This window comes from Salmo salar, chromosome ssa16 (assembly GCF_905237065.1).
Source record: "Salmo salar chromosome ssa16, Ssal_v3.1, whole genome shotgun sequence".
Taxonomy (NCBI): domain Eukaryota; kingdom Metazoa; phylum Chordata; class Actinopteri; order Salmoniformes; family Salmonidae; genus Salmo; species Salmo salar.
This window is the reverse complement of record NC_059457.1, coordinates 94,310,614-94,328,075: the sequence shown is the minus strand read 5'-3', so window position 1 is coordinate 94,328,075 and position 17,462 is coordinate 94,310,614. Positions and strand designations below refer to the sequence as shown.

Sequence of the window (17,462 nt, the reverse complement as noted above, 5' to 3'; positions counted from 1 at the left end):
TTATATGTCACATAAAGGAAGCTCTTTATATGTCACACAAAGGAAGCTCTTTATATGTCACATAAAGGAAGCTCTTTATATGTCACACAAAGGAAGCTCTTTATATGTCACACAAAGGAAGCTCTTTATATGTCACATAAAGGAAGCTCTTTATATGTCACACAAAGGAAGCTCTTTATAGATCACACAAAGGAAGCTCTTTATATGTCACACAAAGGAAGCTCTTTATATGTCACATAAAGGAAGCTCTTTATATGTCACATAAAGGAAGCTCTTTATAGATCACATAAAGGAAGCTCTTTATAGATCACACAAAGGAAGCTCTTTATAGATCACATAAAGGAAGCTCTTTATATGTCACACAAAGGAAGCTCTTTATATGTCACATAAAGGAAGCTCTTTATATGTCACACAAAGGAAGCTCTTTATATGTCACATAAAGGAAGCTCTTTATATAACCGCAGGGCTCTCCAGAGGGTGGTGCGGTCAGACCAGTACATCACCGGGGGCACACCGCCTGCCCTCCAGGACATCTACAGCACCTGGCTACCACCCGGTACTCTACCCTGAACCTGTTACTAGCCGGCTACCACCCGGTACTCTACCCTGAACCTGTTACTAGCTGGCTACCAACCGGTACTCTACCCTGAACCTGTTACTAGCCGGCTACCACCCGGTACTCTACCCTGAACCTGTTACTAGCTGGCTACCACCCGGTACTCTACCCTGAACCTGTTACTAGCCGGCTACCACCCGGTACTCTACCCTGAACCTGTTACTAGCCGGCTACCACCCGGTACTCTACCCTGAACCTGTTACTAGCCGGCTACCACCCGGTACTCTACCCTGAACCTGTTACTACCCGGCTACCACCCGGTACTCTACCCTGAACCTGTTACTAGCTGGCTACCACCCAGTACTCTACCCTGAACCTGGCACTAGCCGGCTACCACCCGGTCCTCTACCCTGAACCTGTTACTAGCCGGCTACCACCCGGTACTCTACCCTGAACCTGTTACTAGCTGGCTACCACCCGGTACTCTACCCTGAACCTGTTACTACCCGGCTACCACCCGGTACTCTACCCTGAACCTGTTACTACCCGGCTACCACCCGGTTCTCTACCCTGAACCTGTTACTAGCCGGCTACCACCCGGTACTCTACCCTGAACCTTAGTCACTGTTACTAGCTGGCTACCACCCGGTACTCTACCCTGAACCTTAGTCACTGTTACTACCCGGCTACAACCCGGTACTCTACCCTGAACCTGTTACTAGCCGGCTACCACCCGGTACTCTACCCTGAACCTGTTACTAGCTGGCTACCACCCGGTACTCTTCCCTGAACCTTAGTCACTGTTACTACCCGGCTACCACCCGGTACTCTACCCTGAACCTGTTACTAGCCGACTACCACCCGGTACTCTACCCTGAACCTGTTACTAGCCGGCTACCACCCGGTACTCTACCCTGAACCTGTTACTACCCGGCTACCACACGGTACTCTACCCTGAACCTGTTACTAGCTGGCTACCACCCGGTACTCTACCCTGAACCTTAGTCACTGTTACTACCCGGCTACCACCCGGTTCTCTACCCTGAACCTGTTACTAGCCGGCTACCACCCGGTACTCTACCCTGAACCTGTTACTAGCCGGCTACCACCCGGTACTCTACCCTGAACCTGTTACTAGCTGGCTACCACCCGGTACTCTACCCTGAACCTGTTACTAGCCGGCTACCACCCGGTACTCTACCCTGAACCTGTTACTAGCCCGGCTACCACCCGGTACTCTACCCTGAACCTGTTACTAGCCGGCTACCACCCGGTACTCTACCCTGAACCTGTTACTAGCCGGCTACCACCTGGTACTCTACCCTTGAACCTGTTACTAGCCGGCTACCACCCGGGACTCTACCCTGAACCTGTTACTAGCTGGCTACCACCCGGTACTCTACCCTGAACCTTAGTCACTGTTACTACCCGGCTACCACCCGGTACTCTACCCTGAACCTGTTACTAGCCGGCTACCACCCGGTACTCTACCCTGAACCTGTTACTAGCTGGCTACCACCCGGTACTCTACCCTGAACCTGTTACTAGCCGGCTACCACCCGGTACTCTACCCTGAACCTGTTACTACCCGGCTACCACCCGGTACTCTACCCTGAACCTGTTACTAGCCGGCTACCACCCGGTACTCTACCCTGAACCTGTCACTACCCGGTTACCACCCGGTACTCTACCCTGAACCTGTTACTAGCCGGCTACCACCCGGTACTCTACCCTGAACCTGTTACTAGCCGGCTACCACCCGGTACTCTACCCTGAACCTGTCACTACCCGGCTACCACCCGGTACTCTACCCTGAACCTGTTACTAGCCGGCTACCACCTGGTACTCTACCTTGAACCTGTTACTAGCCGGCTACCACCCGGTACTCTACCCTGAACCTGTTACTAGCTGGCTACCACCCGGTACTCTACCCTGAACCTTAGTCACTGTTACTACCCGGCTACCACCCGGTACTCTACCCTGAACCTGTTACTAGCCGGCTACCACCCGGTACTCTACCCTGAACCTGTTACTAGCTGGCTACCACCCGGTACTCTACCCTGAACCTGTTACTAGCCGGCTACCACCCGGTACTCTACCCTGAACCTGTTACTAGCCGGCTACCACCCGGTACTCTACCCTGAACCTGTTACTAGCCGGCTACCACCCGGTACTCTACCCTGAACCTGTTACTACCCGGCTACCACCCGGTACTCTACCCTGAACCTTAGAAAAACCTTAGAGTCCATTGCTGCTCATCTTTATCGAGGCTGTCAGTCATGACCCCGCGGTGTATAGAGACGTTAAACACTGGACCGTTTCTTTTATACTGTTTTTCAAACTGTGGATGAATATATCGGATTATTCACACAGCTCACTGTAATATTGTTTGGCTGACCTGTGTCATGACGATGGCCTGTGCGTAAGGTTTATGACCCCCCCCCATAAATACCTTTCTCCCTTCCCCTCTCTCTCTCTCTCTCTCTGACCCTACTGAAGGACTGTTGAATAGCCTTTGTTAAATATAGAGAGTCTGGGAACATCAAACAAGTGGGGGGAAAGGAACCATATTTCGGTAATAGAACCAGTTGGAAATATGCGTCGGTACTTAATGAATATGATGTCAGTTCGGTTGTCATCTGAGACATTATTACTGATGACAGGATGACATAAACTGTATCTGGGAAAGTCGACACATTCTAGTTATCAGATTCACATGGAATTGTTGAGCAATTTAAAATGTTTAAATATGAAACTATTTGTGATAAGATGAAATGTAATTTTAGCTTCCAAATGAGAGAATTGGGTTTTCATAAGTTTAGAGCCCTGCTCAATCAGTGGCCCGCCCCTGTGAAGAGACAGGGGTTATAAACTATGAAACACACGCTTCTCCCCTCGCCACTATATAAGCCCTTGACGAAAATGTAACCTCGTATTCCGGGTACGTGAGGTCTGCAGCTTCTGCGTTAAAAAGGACTAACATGTCAAGTACAGAACTAAGCCAACCTCGGCGTGAGCTTTGGTTGCGAATTGTATGAACTTTGAACTCTTATTCACTACAGAAGTGATACTTCCTAGCCGTTGAGTTAGCAGCGGCCGCTGTAAACGTGGGAAAGGAAAGGACGGACGACGTATCCAGTCTAACAGACAGACGAAGATACCACCACGTATCCAATTTACCACCAGAGACATTCTTCCGAGGAGAGGAAGATCTCTGTTGGCCAACACGGCCAGCATCTACGACCAACCTACCGAAGCGCAGCTCAGAGTAAATATTTATAGCATTTTCCTTTTCCAAATGGGCGGTTATTTAGAATGCATAAGATACTACATTTACGATAGCTTAGCTCCTCCCTTTGGTCCTCAGTCTTCCCGCTCTTTCATTCAAGCCCAACCCCCTCTCTTTGTGTAACAAGCCATCATACAGGATCCGTCCACCAGGGACGTTTTCTGTATGACATAATTTGTATTCTGTGTATATGTAATTCTGTGTGATTAGTTAGGTATTTGGTAAATAAATAATTCAACCCAATTTTGTATTGCTGATTCAACTTGTTAGCCAGGGTTCGTGAAGATAACCAAGAATTTACAACTTTCAGATGAGATTGTAATAAGATGACGATTAATATTGACTGCTATTGATGTAAAATATTACCAGGTCTTTCAGAGTTTATTTGGAAGATAACAGCTCTATAAACATTCTTTCGTGGTGCCCCGACTTTCTAGTTAATTACATTTACATGATTAGCTCAATCAGGTAATATTAGTTACAGAGAAATTATTTTATAGAATAGCATGTCATATCACTTAATCTGGCATAGCCAAAGACAAGACACCTGTTTGGAGTTAGTAACATAAACATGTTTCTACCCTTTTAGGAGTTAGTAACATAAACATGTTTCTAGGAGTTAGTAACATAAACATGTTTCTAGGAGTTAGTAACATAAACATCTTTCTACCCTTTTAGGAGTTAGTAACATAAACATGTTTCTAGGAGTTAGTAACATAAACATGTTTCTACCCTTTTAGGAGTTAGTAACATAAACATGTTTCTAGGAGTTAGTAACATAAACATGTTTCTAGGAGTTAGTAACATAAACATGTTTCTAGGAGTTAGTAACATAAACATGTTTCTAGGAGTTAGTAACATAAACATGTTTCTAGGAGTTAGTAACATAAACATGTATCTACTCTGTTAGGAGTTAGTAACATAAACACGTTTCTACTCTGTTAGGAGTTAGTAACATAAACATGTTTCTAGGAGTTAGTAATATAAACATGTTTCTAGGAGTTAGTAATATAAACATGTTTCTAGGAGTTAGTAACATAAACATGTTTCTAGGAGTTAGTAACATAAACATGTTTCTACCCTGTTAGGAGTTAGTAACATAAACATGTTTCTACCCTGTTTCTAGGAGTTAGTAACATAAACATGTTTCTACCCTATTTCTAGGAGTTAGTAACATAAACATGTTTCTACCCTGTTTCTAGGAGTTAGTAACATAAACATGTTTCTACCCTGTTTCTAGGAGTTAGTAACATAAACATGTTTCTAGGAGTTAGTAACATAAACATGTTTCTAGGAGTTAGTAACATAAACATGTTTCTACCCTGTTTCTAGGAGTTAGTAACATAAACATGTTTCTAGGAGTTAGTAACATAAACATGTTTCTACCCTGTTAGGAGTTAGTAACATAAACATGTTTCTAGGAGTTAGTAACATAAACATGTTTCTAGGAGTTAGTAACATAAACATGTTTCTACCCTGTTAGGAGTTAGTAACATAAACATGTTTCTAGGAGTTAGTAACATAAACATGTTTCTAGGAGTTAGTAACATAAACATGTTTCTAGGAGTTAATAACATAAACATGTTTCTAGGAGTTAGTAACATAAACATGTTTCTAGGAGTTAGTAACATAAACATGTTTCTACCCTGTTAGGAGTTAGTAACATAAACATGTTTCTAGGAGTTAGTAACATAAACATGTTTCTAGGAGTTAGTAACATAAACATGTTTCTAGGAGTTAATAACATAAACATGTTTCTAGGAGTTAGTAACATAAACATGTTTCTACCCTTTTAGGAGTTAGTAACATAAACATGTTTCTAGGAGTTAGTAACATAAACATGTTTCTACCCTTTTAGGAGTTAGTAACATAAACATGTTTCTAGGAGTTAGTAACATAAACATGTTTCTAGGAGTTAGTAACATAAACATGTTTCTAGGAGTTAGTAACATAAACATGTTTCTAGGAGTTAGTAACATAAACATGTATCTACTCTGTTAGGAGTTAGTAACATAAACACGTTTCTACTCTGTTAGGAGTTAGTAACATAAACATGTTTCTAGGAGTTAGTAATATAAACATGTTTCTAGGAGTTAGTAATATAAACATGTTTCTAGGAGTTAGTAACATAAACATGTTTCTAGGAGTTAGTAACATAAACATGTTTCTACCCTGTTAGGAGTTAGTAACATAAACATGTTTCTACCCTGTTTCTAGGAGTTAGTAACATAAACATGTTTCTACCCTGTTTCTAGGAGTTAGTAACATAAACATGTTTCTACCCTGTTTCTAGGAGTTAGTAACATAAACATGTTTCTACCCTGTTTCTAGGAGTTAGTAACATAAACATGTTTCTAGGAGTTAGTAACATAAACATGTTTCTAGGAGTTAGTAACATAAACATGTTTCTACCCTGTTTCTAGGAGTTAGTAACATAAACATGTTTCTAGGAGTTAGTAACATAAACATGTTTCTACCCTGTTAGGAGTTAGTAACATAAACATGTTTCTAGGAGTTAGTAACATAAACATGTTTCTAGGAGTTAGTAACATAAACATGTTTCTACCCTGTTAGGAGTTAGTAACATAAACATGTTTCTAGGAGTTAGTAACATAAACATGTTTCTAGGAGTTAGTAACACAAACATGTTTCTAGGAGTTAATAACATAAACATGTTTCTACCCTGTTAGGAGTTAGTAACATAAACATGTTTCTAGGAGTTAGTAATATAAACATGTTTCTAGGAGTTAGTAACACAAACATGTTTCTAGGAGTTAGTAACATAAACATGTTTCTAGGAGTTAGTAACATAAACATGTTTCTACCCTGTTAGGAGTTAGTAACACAAACATGTTTCTAGGAGTTAGTAACATAAACATGTTTCTAGGAGTTAGTAACATAAACATGTTTCTACCCTGTTAGGAGTTAGTAACATAAACATGTTTCTAGGAGTTAGTAACATAAACATGTTTCTAGGAGTTAGTAACACAAGCATTCGGAGGCACCGTTATAACATCTGCTAAACTGTTTAGGCAACCAATATACATGGACATACTGCTGTGACCCTAAATGCTGTTGTTGATGCTGAATATATTCCTAATTAAGCCAAACAGAGAGACCGTGATGAAGAAATACCTTCCAGACCTGGACTGAGACTGAAGGCGTAGAGTAGACTGGAGTGGTGAAACAGTTTACTGTTATTTACCCCCCCTCTCTGTCTGTCTCCCTCTTCCTCTTTCTGTCTCTCTCTTTCTCTCTCTGTCTGACTCTCCCTCTTCCTCTCTCTCTCTGACTCTCCCTCTTCCTCTCTCTCTCTGTCTCCCTCTTCCTCTCTCTGTCTCTCTATTTCTCTCTCTGTCTCTCTCTTTCTCTCTCTGTCTGACTCTCCCTCTTCCTCTCTCTCTCTGACTCTCCCTCTTCCTCTCTCTCTCTGTCTCCCTCTTCCTCTCTCTGTCTCTCTATTTCTCTCTCTGTCTCTCTATTTCTCTCTCTGTCTCTCTATTTCTCTCTCTCTCTGAATCTCTCTCTCTCTCTCTCTCTCTCTCTCTCTCTGTCTCTCTCTCTCTGACTCTCCCTCTTCCTCTTTCTGTCTCTCTCTTCCTCTCTCTCTCTGAATCTCCCTCTCTCTCTCTGACTCTCCCTCTTCCTCTCTCTCTCTCTCTCTCTCTCTCCCTCTCTGTCTTTCTGACTCTCTCTGTCTCTCTCTCTCTCTCTGACTCTTCCTCTCTCTCTCTCTCTCTCTCTCTCTATTTCTCTCTCTGTCTTTCTGACTCTCTCTTTCGCTGTCTCTGTCTCTTTGTCTGTCTGTCTGTCTGTCTGTTTGTCTGTCTGTCTGTCTGTCTGTCTGTCTGTCTGTCTCTCTCTCTCTCTTTCTCACAATTTCTCTTCTTAAAAGCATATTTTAAACCTACCCCTAACCTACCCCTAACCTTAACCACACTGCTTACCTTAATGCATAACCCAAAACCTCAGATGAAGTCAAAAAAGCACATTTTTTTGTTTTGTAGCCAAATGTTGTCTTTGTGGCTGTGGAATGTGACTTGGTGGCTGTGTTATTTAGTGGAACCACTTCTTCCTTCACTGAAGACGGCGACGTGACCAGCGCAGGCCGCGTTATGACTCCGTGACGCCCCCTGGTGTTCAGTACAGAGAAACGCCGTCAGCTGCAGAACAGGATGACGTAGCAAACAACAGGAAACGCCCACTTCGGTTACCGCACGTGTCAATAATGTTTGGTAACAAAGTGTCCCCCATGCGAGGCGCGCGGAAGTCAATTAACGGGAATCGTTCACCGGTGAGCAGAGTTAACACTTTCAAGTTTCGCAGCTGAAATTTGACGCAGGTAACACATTTTTTTTTTACAATACCGTCATCCCCGGATAATTGTGTTTCTGTCGACAGGGAAATGGTTTGATTGAAGCTGTTTGTTTTGTATTTAGGGGAGGCATAACGATATCAATAAGGACCGACGTTTTTTCCCCCCTTGTTCTCTTTCAACTAGAACCGAAACGTTTCTTGTCTGTGTTTGAGGAGCGTGTGGTAAAGATGGAGTGGAGAGAACAGACCAGTGTGACCTGTGAAGATGCCTTCACCGAGGCTCAACGCTGGATGGAGGTAAGTCTGAGCGGATTCATTTATAACCACGTCCAAAACATCTCGTTTCATCCAATGATTGGGTTGATGTACCGAACTAAATCTATCCAGGTAAATGGGTGTTTTTGATGGACTACAGCAGCCTACAGAACTCAACGTCAAAGGCGTCTCACACTTTTTAATAAGAGGAAAAGTTAAATTGTTTCCGCTAGTCCAAACTTAGTCTTATTCATTACTTAATTATATTTTGGGTAATTATTCCACGTGATACATTTTAACAGACAAGAGGCTCATTCATTAAATCTACTGGTTTATACAACCTAATGACATGTAAAATGTGATTATATAATCCTGTAATGCAAATAATTGGTGACGATGGCTTCCACTGTCAAACTGAGTGTGAATGTGTTCATATACTTTTATAGCACACAGATAAATACGCCTATAAAAGCACAGATTACGTCACCGTTTTGCAAATAAGGCTCTTCAGAGTTATCTGTGCTCTTGGAGTGGATGACGTCTCTTGGTTTCATGCACGTCTTTGTGCTTTTTCAGATGTGCTGTTTTGCAATTGAATCATCACTTAATATATTAACTTTACACTGCTCATATGATGCCCTCATAAAGTCTTCCTCATTGGACAGTGGTGAGCTGGCAGGCTGCATTCCATCCTGTTCCCTCTGAGGTAGAGGGGAGGTGCACGAGATGAAGGGTAGGGGACTGGGGAGAGGGGTAGGGGACTGGGGAGAGGGGTAGGGGACTGGGGAGAGGGGTAGGGGACTGGGGGTAGGGGACTGGGGAGGGGTAGGGGACTGGGAGAGGGGTAGGGGACTGGGAGAGGGGTGAATGCTAGGGGACAGGGAGAGCTGAAGGGGGTGAAGGGTAGGGGACAGGGAGGGGTGACGGGTAGGGGACAGGGAGGGGTGACGGGTAGGGGACAGGGAGGGGTGAAGGGTAGGGGACCGGGAGGGGTGAAGGGTAGGGGACTGGGAGAGATGAAGGGAACAGTGAATGAATGAACAAAGCACTCCCTCCAGGGTGATGGGCAACAGTGCCCCAAAGGCTTGAGCCCAGCATGATGTGACCCAGCACCATTCAGACAGAGAACAGTGCAACAGAGAGAGAGAGAGAGGGGGGGGAAATGCAACAATGTCAGAATTTACTGAGTTCATTTAAGTTAATCGGTCAATTAAAATAAATTCATTAGGCTTTAATCTATGGATTTCACATGACCGGGCAGGGGCACAGCCATGGGTGGACCTGGGAGGGCATAGGCCCACCCACTTGGGGGCCAGGTCCAGCCAATCAGAATGAGTCTTTACCCACAAAATGGCTTTATTACAGACAGAGATACTTTTCAGCACCTGCATGTCGCCTGCGGTTGTGAGGCCGGTTGGATTTACTGCCAAATTCTCTAAAACGACATTGGAAGCGGCTTATGGTAGAGAAATGAACATTCACATCTCTACCAGTAGCTGTGGTGGGCATTCAGCATGCCAATTGCATGCCCCCTCAACCTCGGACATCTGTGGCATTGTGTTGTGACAAAACTGCACATTTTAGAGTGGCCTTGTATTGTCCCCCCAGCACAAGGTGCACCTGTGTAATGATCATGCTGTTTAATCATCTTCTTGATATTATGCCACACTTGTCAGGTGGATGTGGGACCAACAACATTGCATGTTGTGTTTTTTATCTAGGTTGAAGTCTACATGAAACTATATTACCTACAGAGTGTCTGTGGACATCTCATTACTGTAACATTTATTCAACTTTATTTAAAAACACTTTGATTACCCATGATGCATCATCTAGAGGAGTATTTAATTTTTTTTATTTATTTTTATCTTAACTGACTTGGCTAGTTATATTAAGTTAAATAAATAACACTTTCTAATTTACAATGAAGGTCTGCCAGGGAACAGATGAGTAGATGTTTTCAGAATGGGCTTCTGTTTTCTAACACCCCCCCCCTTTTACCCCGCTTGGCTTTCTCATTACCCCGCTTGGCTTTCTCATTACCCCGCTTGGCTTTCTCATTACCCTGCTTGGCTTTCTCATTACCCCGCTTGGCTTTCTCATTACCCCCCCTTTTACCCCGCTTGGCTTTCTCATTACCCCCCTTTTACCCCGCTTGGCTTTCTCATTACCCCCCTTTTGGCTTTTACCCCCGCTTGGCTTTCTCATTACCCCCCCTTTTACCCCGCTTGGCTTTCTCATTACCCCCCCTTTTACCCCGCTTGGCTTTCTCATTACCCCCCTTTTACCCCGCTTGGCTTTCTCATTACCCCCCTTTTACCCCGCTTGGCTTTCTCATTACCCCCCCTTTTACCCCGCTTGGCTTTCTCATTACCCCCCCCTTTTTACCCCGCTTGGCTTTCTCATTACCCCCCTTTTACCCCGCTTGGCTTTCTCATTACCCCCCCTTTTACCCCGCTTGGCTTTCTCATTACCCCCCCTTTTACCCCGCTTGGCTTTCTCATTACCCCCCCTTTTACCCCGCTTGGCTTTCTCATTACCCCCCTTTTACCCCGCTTGGCTTTCTCATTACCCCCCCTTTTACCCCGCTTGGCTTTCTCATTACCCCCCCTTTTACCCCGCTTGGCTTTCTCATTACCCCCCCCTTTTACCCCGCTTGGCTTTCTCATTACCCCCCTTTTACCCCGCTTGGCTTTCTCATTACCCCCCCTTTTACCCCGCTTGGCTTTCTCATTACCCCCCCTTTTACCCCGCTTGGCTTTCTCATTACACACCCCCCTTTTACCCCGCTTGGCTTTCTCATTACACACCCTCCCCCCTTTTACCCCGCTTGGCTTTCTCATTACACACCCTCCCCCCCTTTTACCCCGCTTGGCTTTCTCATTACACACCCTCCCCCCTTTTACCCCGCTTGGCTTTCTCATTACACACCCTCCCCCCTTTTACCCCGCTTGGCTTTCTCATTACACACCCTCCCCCCTTTTACCCCGCTTGGCTTTCTCATTACACACCCTCCCCCCTTTTACCCCGCTTGGCTTTCTCATTACACACCCTCCCCCCTTTTACCCCGCTTGGCTTTCTCATTACACACCCTCCCCCCTTTTACCCCGCTTGGCTTTCTCATTACACACCCTCCCCCCTTTTACCCCGCTTGGCTTTCTCATTACACACCCTCCCCCCTTTTACCCCGCTTGGCTTTCTCATTACACACCCTCCCCCCCTTTTACCCCGCTTGGCTTTCTCATTACACACCCTCCCCCCCCTTTTACCCCGCTTGGCTTTCTCATTACACACCCTCCCCCCCCTTTTACCCCGCTTGGCTTTCTCATTACACACCCTCCCCCCCTTTTACCCCGGCTTGGCTTTCTCATTACACACCCTCCCCCCTTTTACCCCGCTTGGCTTTCTCATTACACACCCTCCCCCCTTTTACCCCGCTTGGCTTTCTCATTACACACCCTCCCCCCTTTTACCCCGCTTGGCTTTCTCATTACACACCCTCCCCCCTTTTACCCCGCTTGGCTTTCTCATTACACACCCTCCCCCCCTTTTACCCCGCTTGGCTTTCTCATTACACACCCTCCCCCCTTTTACCCCGCTTGGCTTTCTCATTACACACCCTCCCCCCTTTTACCCCGCTTGGCTTTCTCATTACACACCCTCCCCCCTTTTACCCCGCTTGGCTTTCTCATTACACACCCTCCCCCCTTTTACCCCGCTTGGCTTTCTCATTACACACCCTCCCCCCTTTTACCCCGCTTGGCTTTCTCATTACACACCCTCCCCCCTTTTACCCCGCTTGGCTTTCTCATTACACACCCTCCCCCCTTTTACCCCGCTTGGCTTTCTCATTACACACCCTCCCCCCTTTTACCCCGCTTGGCTTTCTCATTACACACCCTCCCCCCCTTTTACCCCGCTTGGCTTTCTCATTACACACCCTCCCCCCTTTTACCCCGCTTGGCTTTCTCATTACACACCCTCCCCCCTTTTACCCCGCTTGGCTTTCTCATTACACACCCTCCCCCCTTTTACCCCGCTTGGCTTTCTCATTACACACCCTCCCCCCTTTTACCCCGCTTGGCTTTCTCATTACACACCCTCCCCCCTTTTACCCCGCTTGGCTTTCTCATTACACACCCTCCCCCCTTTTACCCCGCTTGGCTTTCTCATTACACACCCTCCCCCCTTTTACCCCGCTTGGCTTTCTCATTACACACCCTCCCCCCTTTTACCCCGCTTGGCTTTCTCATTACACACCCTCCCCCCTTTTACCCCGCTTGGCTTTCTCATTACACACCCTCCCCCCTTTTACCCCGCTTGGCTTTCTCATTACACACCCTCCCCCCTTTTACCCCGCTTGGCTTTCTCATTACACACCCTCCCCCCCTTTTACCCCGCTTGGCTTTCTCATTACACACCCTCCCCCCCTTTTACCCCGCTTGGCTCAGACCTTTTCATAAGGAGAGCAATGTTTTAAAAACATATTAAACATTGATTTGTTTATTACTTTTTGGACTGTAACAGTAATGACAATTTAGTAAAGAATTGTGGTAAAATACAAAATATCTGATTTAAAAAAAACATAATTATGCACTAGGTAAATACAGATTATAATCTCAGTGATCCAAGAGGACATTTTAGTGTGAAATTACACTTGCATGTTTGCTTGTTTTATCTAAATTGTGACACTGGTATTGTGTTCTTTCCTCTTCCTGTAATATAGGAAGTGACAAATAAATCATTCGGGAGTAACAACTTCCGCTCCGCTCTGGAGAATGGAGTCCTGCTCTGCCAGTGAGTATTATGGGAACTGTAGTGTGTATATATATCTGGAGAATGGAGTCCTGCTCTGCCAGTGAGTATTATGGGAACTGTAGTGTGTATATATATCTGGAGAATGGAGTCCTGCTCTGCCAGTGAGTATTATGGGAACTGTAGTGTTTATATCTGGAGAATGGAGTCTTGCTCTGCTAGTGAGTATTATGGGAACTGTAGTGTGTATATATATCTGGAGAATGGAGTCCTGCTCTGCCAGTGAGTATTGTGGGAACTGTAGTGTGTGTATATATCTGGAGAATGGAGCTCTGCCAGTGAGTATTATGGGTACTGTAGTGTGTATATATCTGGAGAATGGAGCTCTGCCAGTGAGTATTATGGGTACTGTAGTGTATATATATCTGGAGAATGGAGTCCTGCTCTGCTAGTGAGTATTATGGGAACTGTAGTGTTTATATCTGGAGAATGGAGTCCTGCTCTGCCAGTGAGTATTATGGGAACTGTAGTGTGTATATATATCTGGAGAATGGAGTCCTGCTCTGCCAGTGAGTATAATGGGAACTGTAGTGTGTATATATCTGGAGAATGGAGTCCTGCTCTGCCAGTGAGTATAATGGGAACTGTAGTGTGTATATATATCTGGAGAATGGAGTCCTGCTCTGCCAGTGAGTATTATGGGAACTGTAGTGTTTATATCTGGAGAATGGAGTCCTGCTCTGCCAGTGAGTATAATGGGAACTGTAGTGTGTATATATCTGGAGAATGGAGTCCTGCTCTGCCAGTGAGTATAATGGGAACTGTAGTGTGTATATATATATCTGGAGAATAGAGTCCATAGGATGTGGTTCTATGAACCCCCCCTTTACGACGGTCACGCTCTCTTAACTCATCTGTTCGTCTCTCTCTCTCTGTCTTCTTTCTCAGTCTAATCAACCAGCTGAAACCAGGTGTTATTAAGAGAATGAACATACTGTCTACTCCAATGGCCGGACTGGTGAGTTCACTGTGAAGCCATTCTACATTTCATATTGAGACTGCAGGGAGATGTCTCGCCTGCCAGTGTGACACTAGTTCAACTTCCTGCTGTCTTTCTCTGCGGTTTCCTGCTTTTAGTGTGGCAGATCTGAAACTGTTTAAGGGTTTAGTAATGTGATGAACATGACAAACTGAGTTGGGGTAGTTCAACACATTGGTTCAGCGGCTAGTCAAACTGTCAAGGATCCACTTGTTCGAAAAGGATCCTGGGAAGCTGTTTGGAGACTCCTCCCACCATGTCATATGATCGTCTTTAGGCCGAAGACTTCTCTGATTGTTCTGTATGGTACCTCTATTGCTCCTCCCCTCTGCTCCCCCCCTCTGCTCCCCCCCTCTGCTCCCCCCTCTCTCTGCTCCCCCCTCTCTCTGCTCCCCCCTCTCTCTGCTCCCCCTCTCTCTGCTCCCCCCTCTCTTTGCTCCCCCTCTCTCTGCCGCTCCCCCCAGGACAATGTGAATGTGTTCCTGAGAGCGTGTGGTACATTGGGTCTACACGAGGCTCAGCTGTTTCACCCTGGAGACCTGCAAGACCTGTCCACACGCGCTACACTCAGGTAAAAGGGATTTTATTTGATATTTATTTATTTATTTGTAGAACAAATCAAATGGAAGTGAAGGATTAATAGGGTTTTCACCCCTGGTGCTGCTGGACTTATAGTGATGTTAGACAGTACCCGTTGGAGGGGCTGTTCGCTGGCGGCGGCGCCCGTTGGAGGGGCTGTTCGCTGGGCGGCGGCGCCCGTTGGTGTTTTGACGGTGTTTCACCATGTATTTCTTGGCCAGTGTCTCACTGGTTGGAATGCTAGTGTATACTGACTGTGTGTGTGTAGGGTTATACAGCTAGTTGTGTTATCACTGATTGCATGGTGTCGATTAGTGGGGTTGTCTGATGGCACCACGGGAAGGAGCTGATTTGACTAGGCAGCTAAACCACATGGCTGGATGAGTCAACAACAGTACGGTGTTTCACATGAGTCATATCAGAGTGGCTATTTAAACAGAATATTATTTTATAGACTTGTCCATAATAGATCACCTCTTGTTAGTGAGAAGCCATGGGTAAACATTAGCCTGTGTGTGTCGTCTTTGGTTGGACTAAGAAATCTCACTTTCTCCTCAGGTGTGTAGAGGGCAAAAGGAGGCTGAAAAACGTAAGTGGAAATGTACTTTAATTGTTTGTGTTCACTAGAAAGGGTAGTGGGCTAAAGCTTTGAACTGTCATAATTCCCATCGCAAATATTCTTACTGTGTAACAGCCCTGCTGCGACCGTCCTCTAGTCTACGCGGTGACAGGAAGCGGCCCTGCTGCGACTGTCCTCTAGTCTACGCGGTGACAGGAAGCGGCCCTGCTGCGACTGTCCTCTAGTCTACGCGGTGACAGGAAGCGGCCCTGCTGCGACTGTCCTCTAGTCTACGCGGTGACAGGAAGCGGCCCTGCTGCGACTGTCCTCTAGTCTACGCGGTGACAGGAAGCGGCCCTGCCGCGACTGTCCTCTAGTCTACGCGGTGACAGGAAGCGGCCCTGCCGCGACTGTCCTCTAGTCTACGCGGTGACAGGAAGCGGCCCTGCCGCGACTGTCCTCTAGTCTACGCGGTGACAGGAAGCGGCCCTGCCGCGACTGTCCTCTAGTCTACGCGGTGACAGGAAGCGGCCCTGCCGCGACTGTCCTCTAGTCTACGCGGTGACAGGAAGCGGCCCCGCTGCGACCGTCCTCTAGTCTACGCGGTGACAGGAAGCGGCCCCGCTGCGACTGTCCTCTAGTCTACGCGGTGACAGGAAGCGGCCCCGCTGCGACCGTCCTCTAGTCTACGCGGTGACAGGAAGCGGCCCCGCCGCGACCGTCCTCTAGTCTACGCGGTGACAGGAAGCGGCCCCGCCGCGACCGTCCTCTACTTAATAATGACGGATAAAGTTCCCGCCCAATGCAGTGATCTCTCCTCCAGGTTTTAATCACCATCTACTGGCTGGGTCGGAAGGCTCTGGCGGACCCGTTATACTCTGGCCCTCAACTCAACCTCAAATCATTCGAGGGACTACTGGGTATCGCTCTGTCCAAGGTAACGCGCTCCCTCACCTTAACCCTCAGCTCAACCTCGAGGCCTTCTGGGGACCACTAGGCTTATCTCTGTCTATGGTACTGTTCCTCTCTGTCCTCCAGACCTGAACCCACTGGGTTTATCTCTGTCTATGGTACTGTTCCTCTATGTTCTCCAGACCTGAACCCACTGGGTTTATCCCCGTCTATGGTACTGCTCCTCTGTCCTCCAGACCTGAACCCACTGGGTTTATCCCTGTCTATAGTACTGCTCCTCTGTCTGAACCCACTGGGTTTATCCCTGTCTATGGTACTGTTCCTCTGTCTAAACCCAGTGGGTTTATCCCTGTCTATGGTACTGTTCCTCTGTCCTCCAGACCTGAACCCACTGGGTTTATCCCTGTCTATGGTACTGTTCCTCTGTCTAAACCCACTGGGTTTATCCCCGTCTATGGTACTGCTCCTCTGTCCTCCAGACCTGAACCCACTGGGTTTATCCCCGTCTATGGTACTGCTCCTCTGTCCTCCAGACCTGAACCCACTGGGTTTATCCCTGTCTATGGTACTGCTCCTCTGTCTGAACCCACTGGGTTTATCCCTGTCTATGGTACTGTTCCTGTCTGTTCTCCAGACCTGGGACTAATACATGTGCCTTGCCTGATGTACTTTGCCCTGTACAACAAAACCAATGGATATTTATAAAAGTGCATTTTTATTTAGCTTTGAGTTTGCATTTCAAAAAACCCCTGTTTGTTTTCCTTCTAAAGGATTGTAATCTCCCCTGTGTGTCGTCGTCCCCCCCCCAGGCTCTAGAAGAAACCCCCAGAGGCAGTGTGAAGGACGGTGACGTGAGCTACCCAGAGCAGGATGATGAACTGTTACCTCTAACCCAGTCCCAGCCACCAGGCTACAGCAGAGAGGACTCGGTAGAGAGCTTTAAATCGGTCCTGAGCTTTGACTCGGCCGAGTCGCCACGGACCCTCAGCTATATCTCTGACTCCATCCTGAGGGCCGGCAGCGAGGGTAATGACTGGAATATATTGTTATAGTTTTGTTTTTTGTCAGATTACGTTAAACACAGGATGTGGAGAGTTCCCGGTGGATATGTAAATACTCTACTAACAGTGTCCGAAGTTTAACGGTCAGAATATTAGTAGTCCCAATCAGGAATGCCGCTCTTCCCAGAGAAGGCCGTGCT

At 46.5% G+C, this 17,462-nt stretch overlaps 2 protein-coding genes across 3 annotated transcripts in view; one reads left to right on the top strand and one right to left on the bottom strand.

Moving 5' to 3' along the window:
- Positions 1-7,218, bottom strand: part of LOC106595832 (Krueppel-like factor 12) — a 14,245-nt gene extending 7,027 nt beyond the window's left edge. Inside the window, exon 1 of one of the 2 annotated variants that reach the window (XM_045698439.1) lies at positions 6,990-7,218. The gene's annotated coding sequence lies outside the window, so the exon portion shown is untranslated. Of the gene's footprint in view, positions 1-6,980 lie in introns of both variants that reach the window. The other variant, XM_045698438.1, reaches the window with a different exon arrangement.
- A 501-nt stretch (positions 7,219-7,719) lies between these two features.
- Positions 7,720-17,462, top strand: part of LOC123727922 (LIM domain only protein 7-like) — a gene marked incomplete at its 3' end in the record, with an annotated part of 42,700 nt that continues 32,957 nt past the window's right edge. Inside the window, 8 exon segments of the mRNA XM_045698437.1 lie at positions 7,720-8,187; positions 8,347-8,459; positions 13,144-13,214; positions 14,121-14,190; positions 14,676-14,782; positions 15,349-15,379; positions 16,173-16,286; positions 17,071-17,287. Coding sequence (XP_045554393.1) covers positions 8,391-8,459; positions 13,144-13,214; positions 14,121-14,190; positions 14,676-14,782; positions 15,349-15,379; positions 16,173-16,286; positions 17,071-17,287 — 679 coding nt within the window.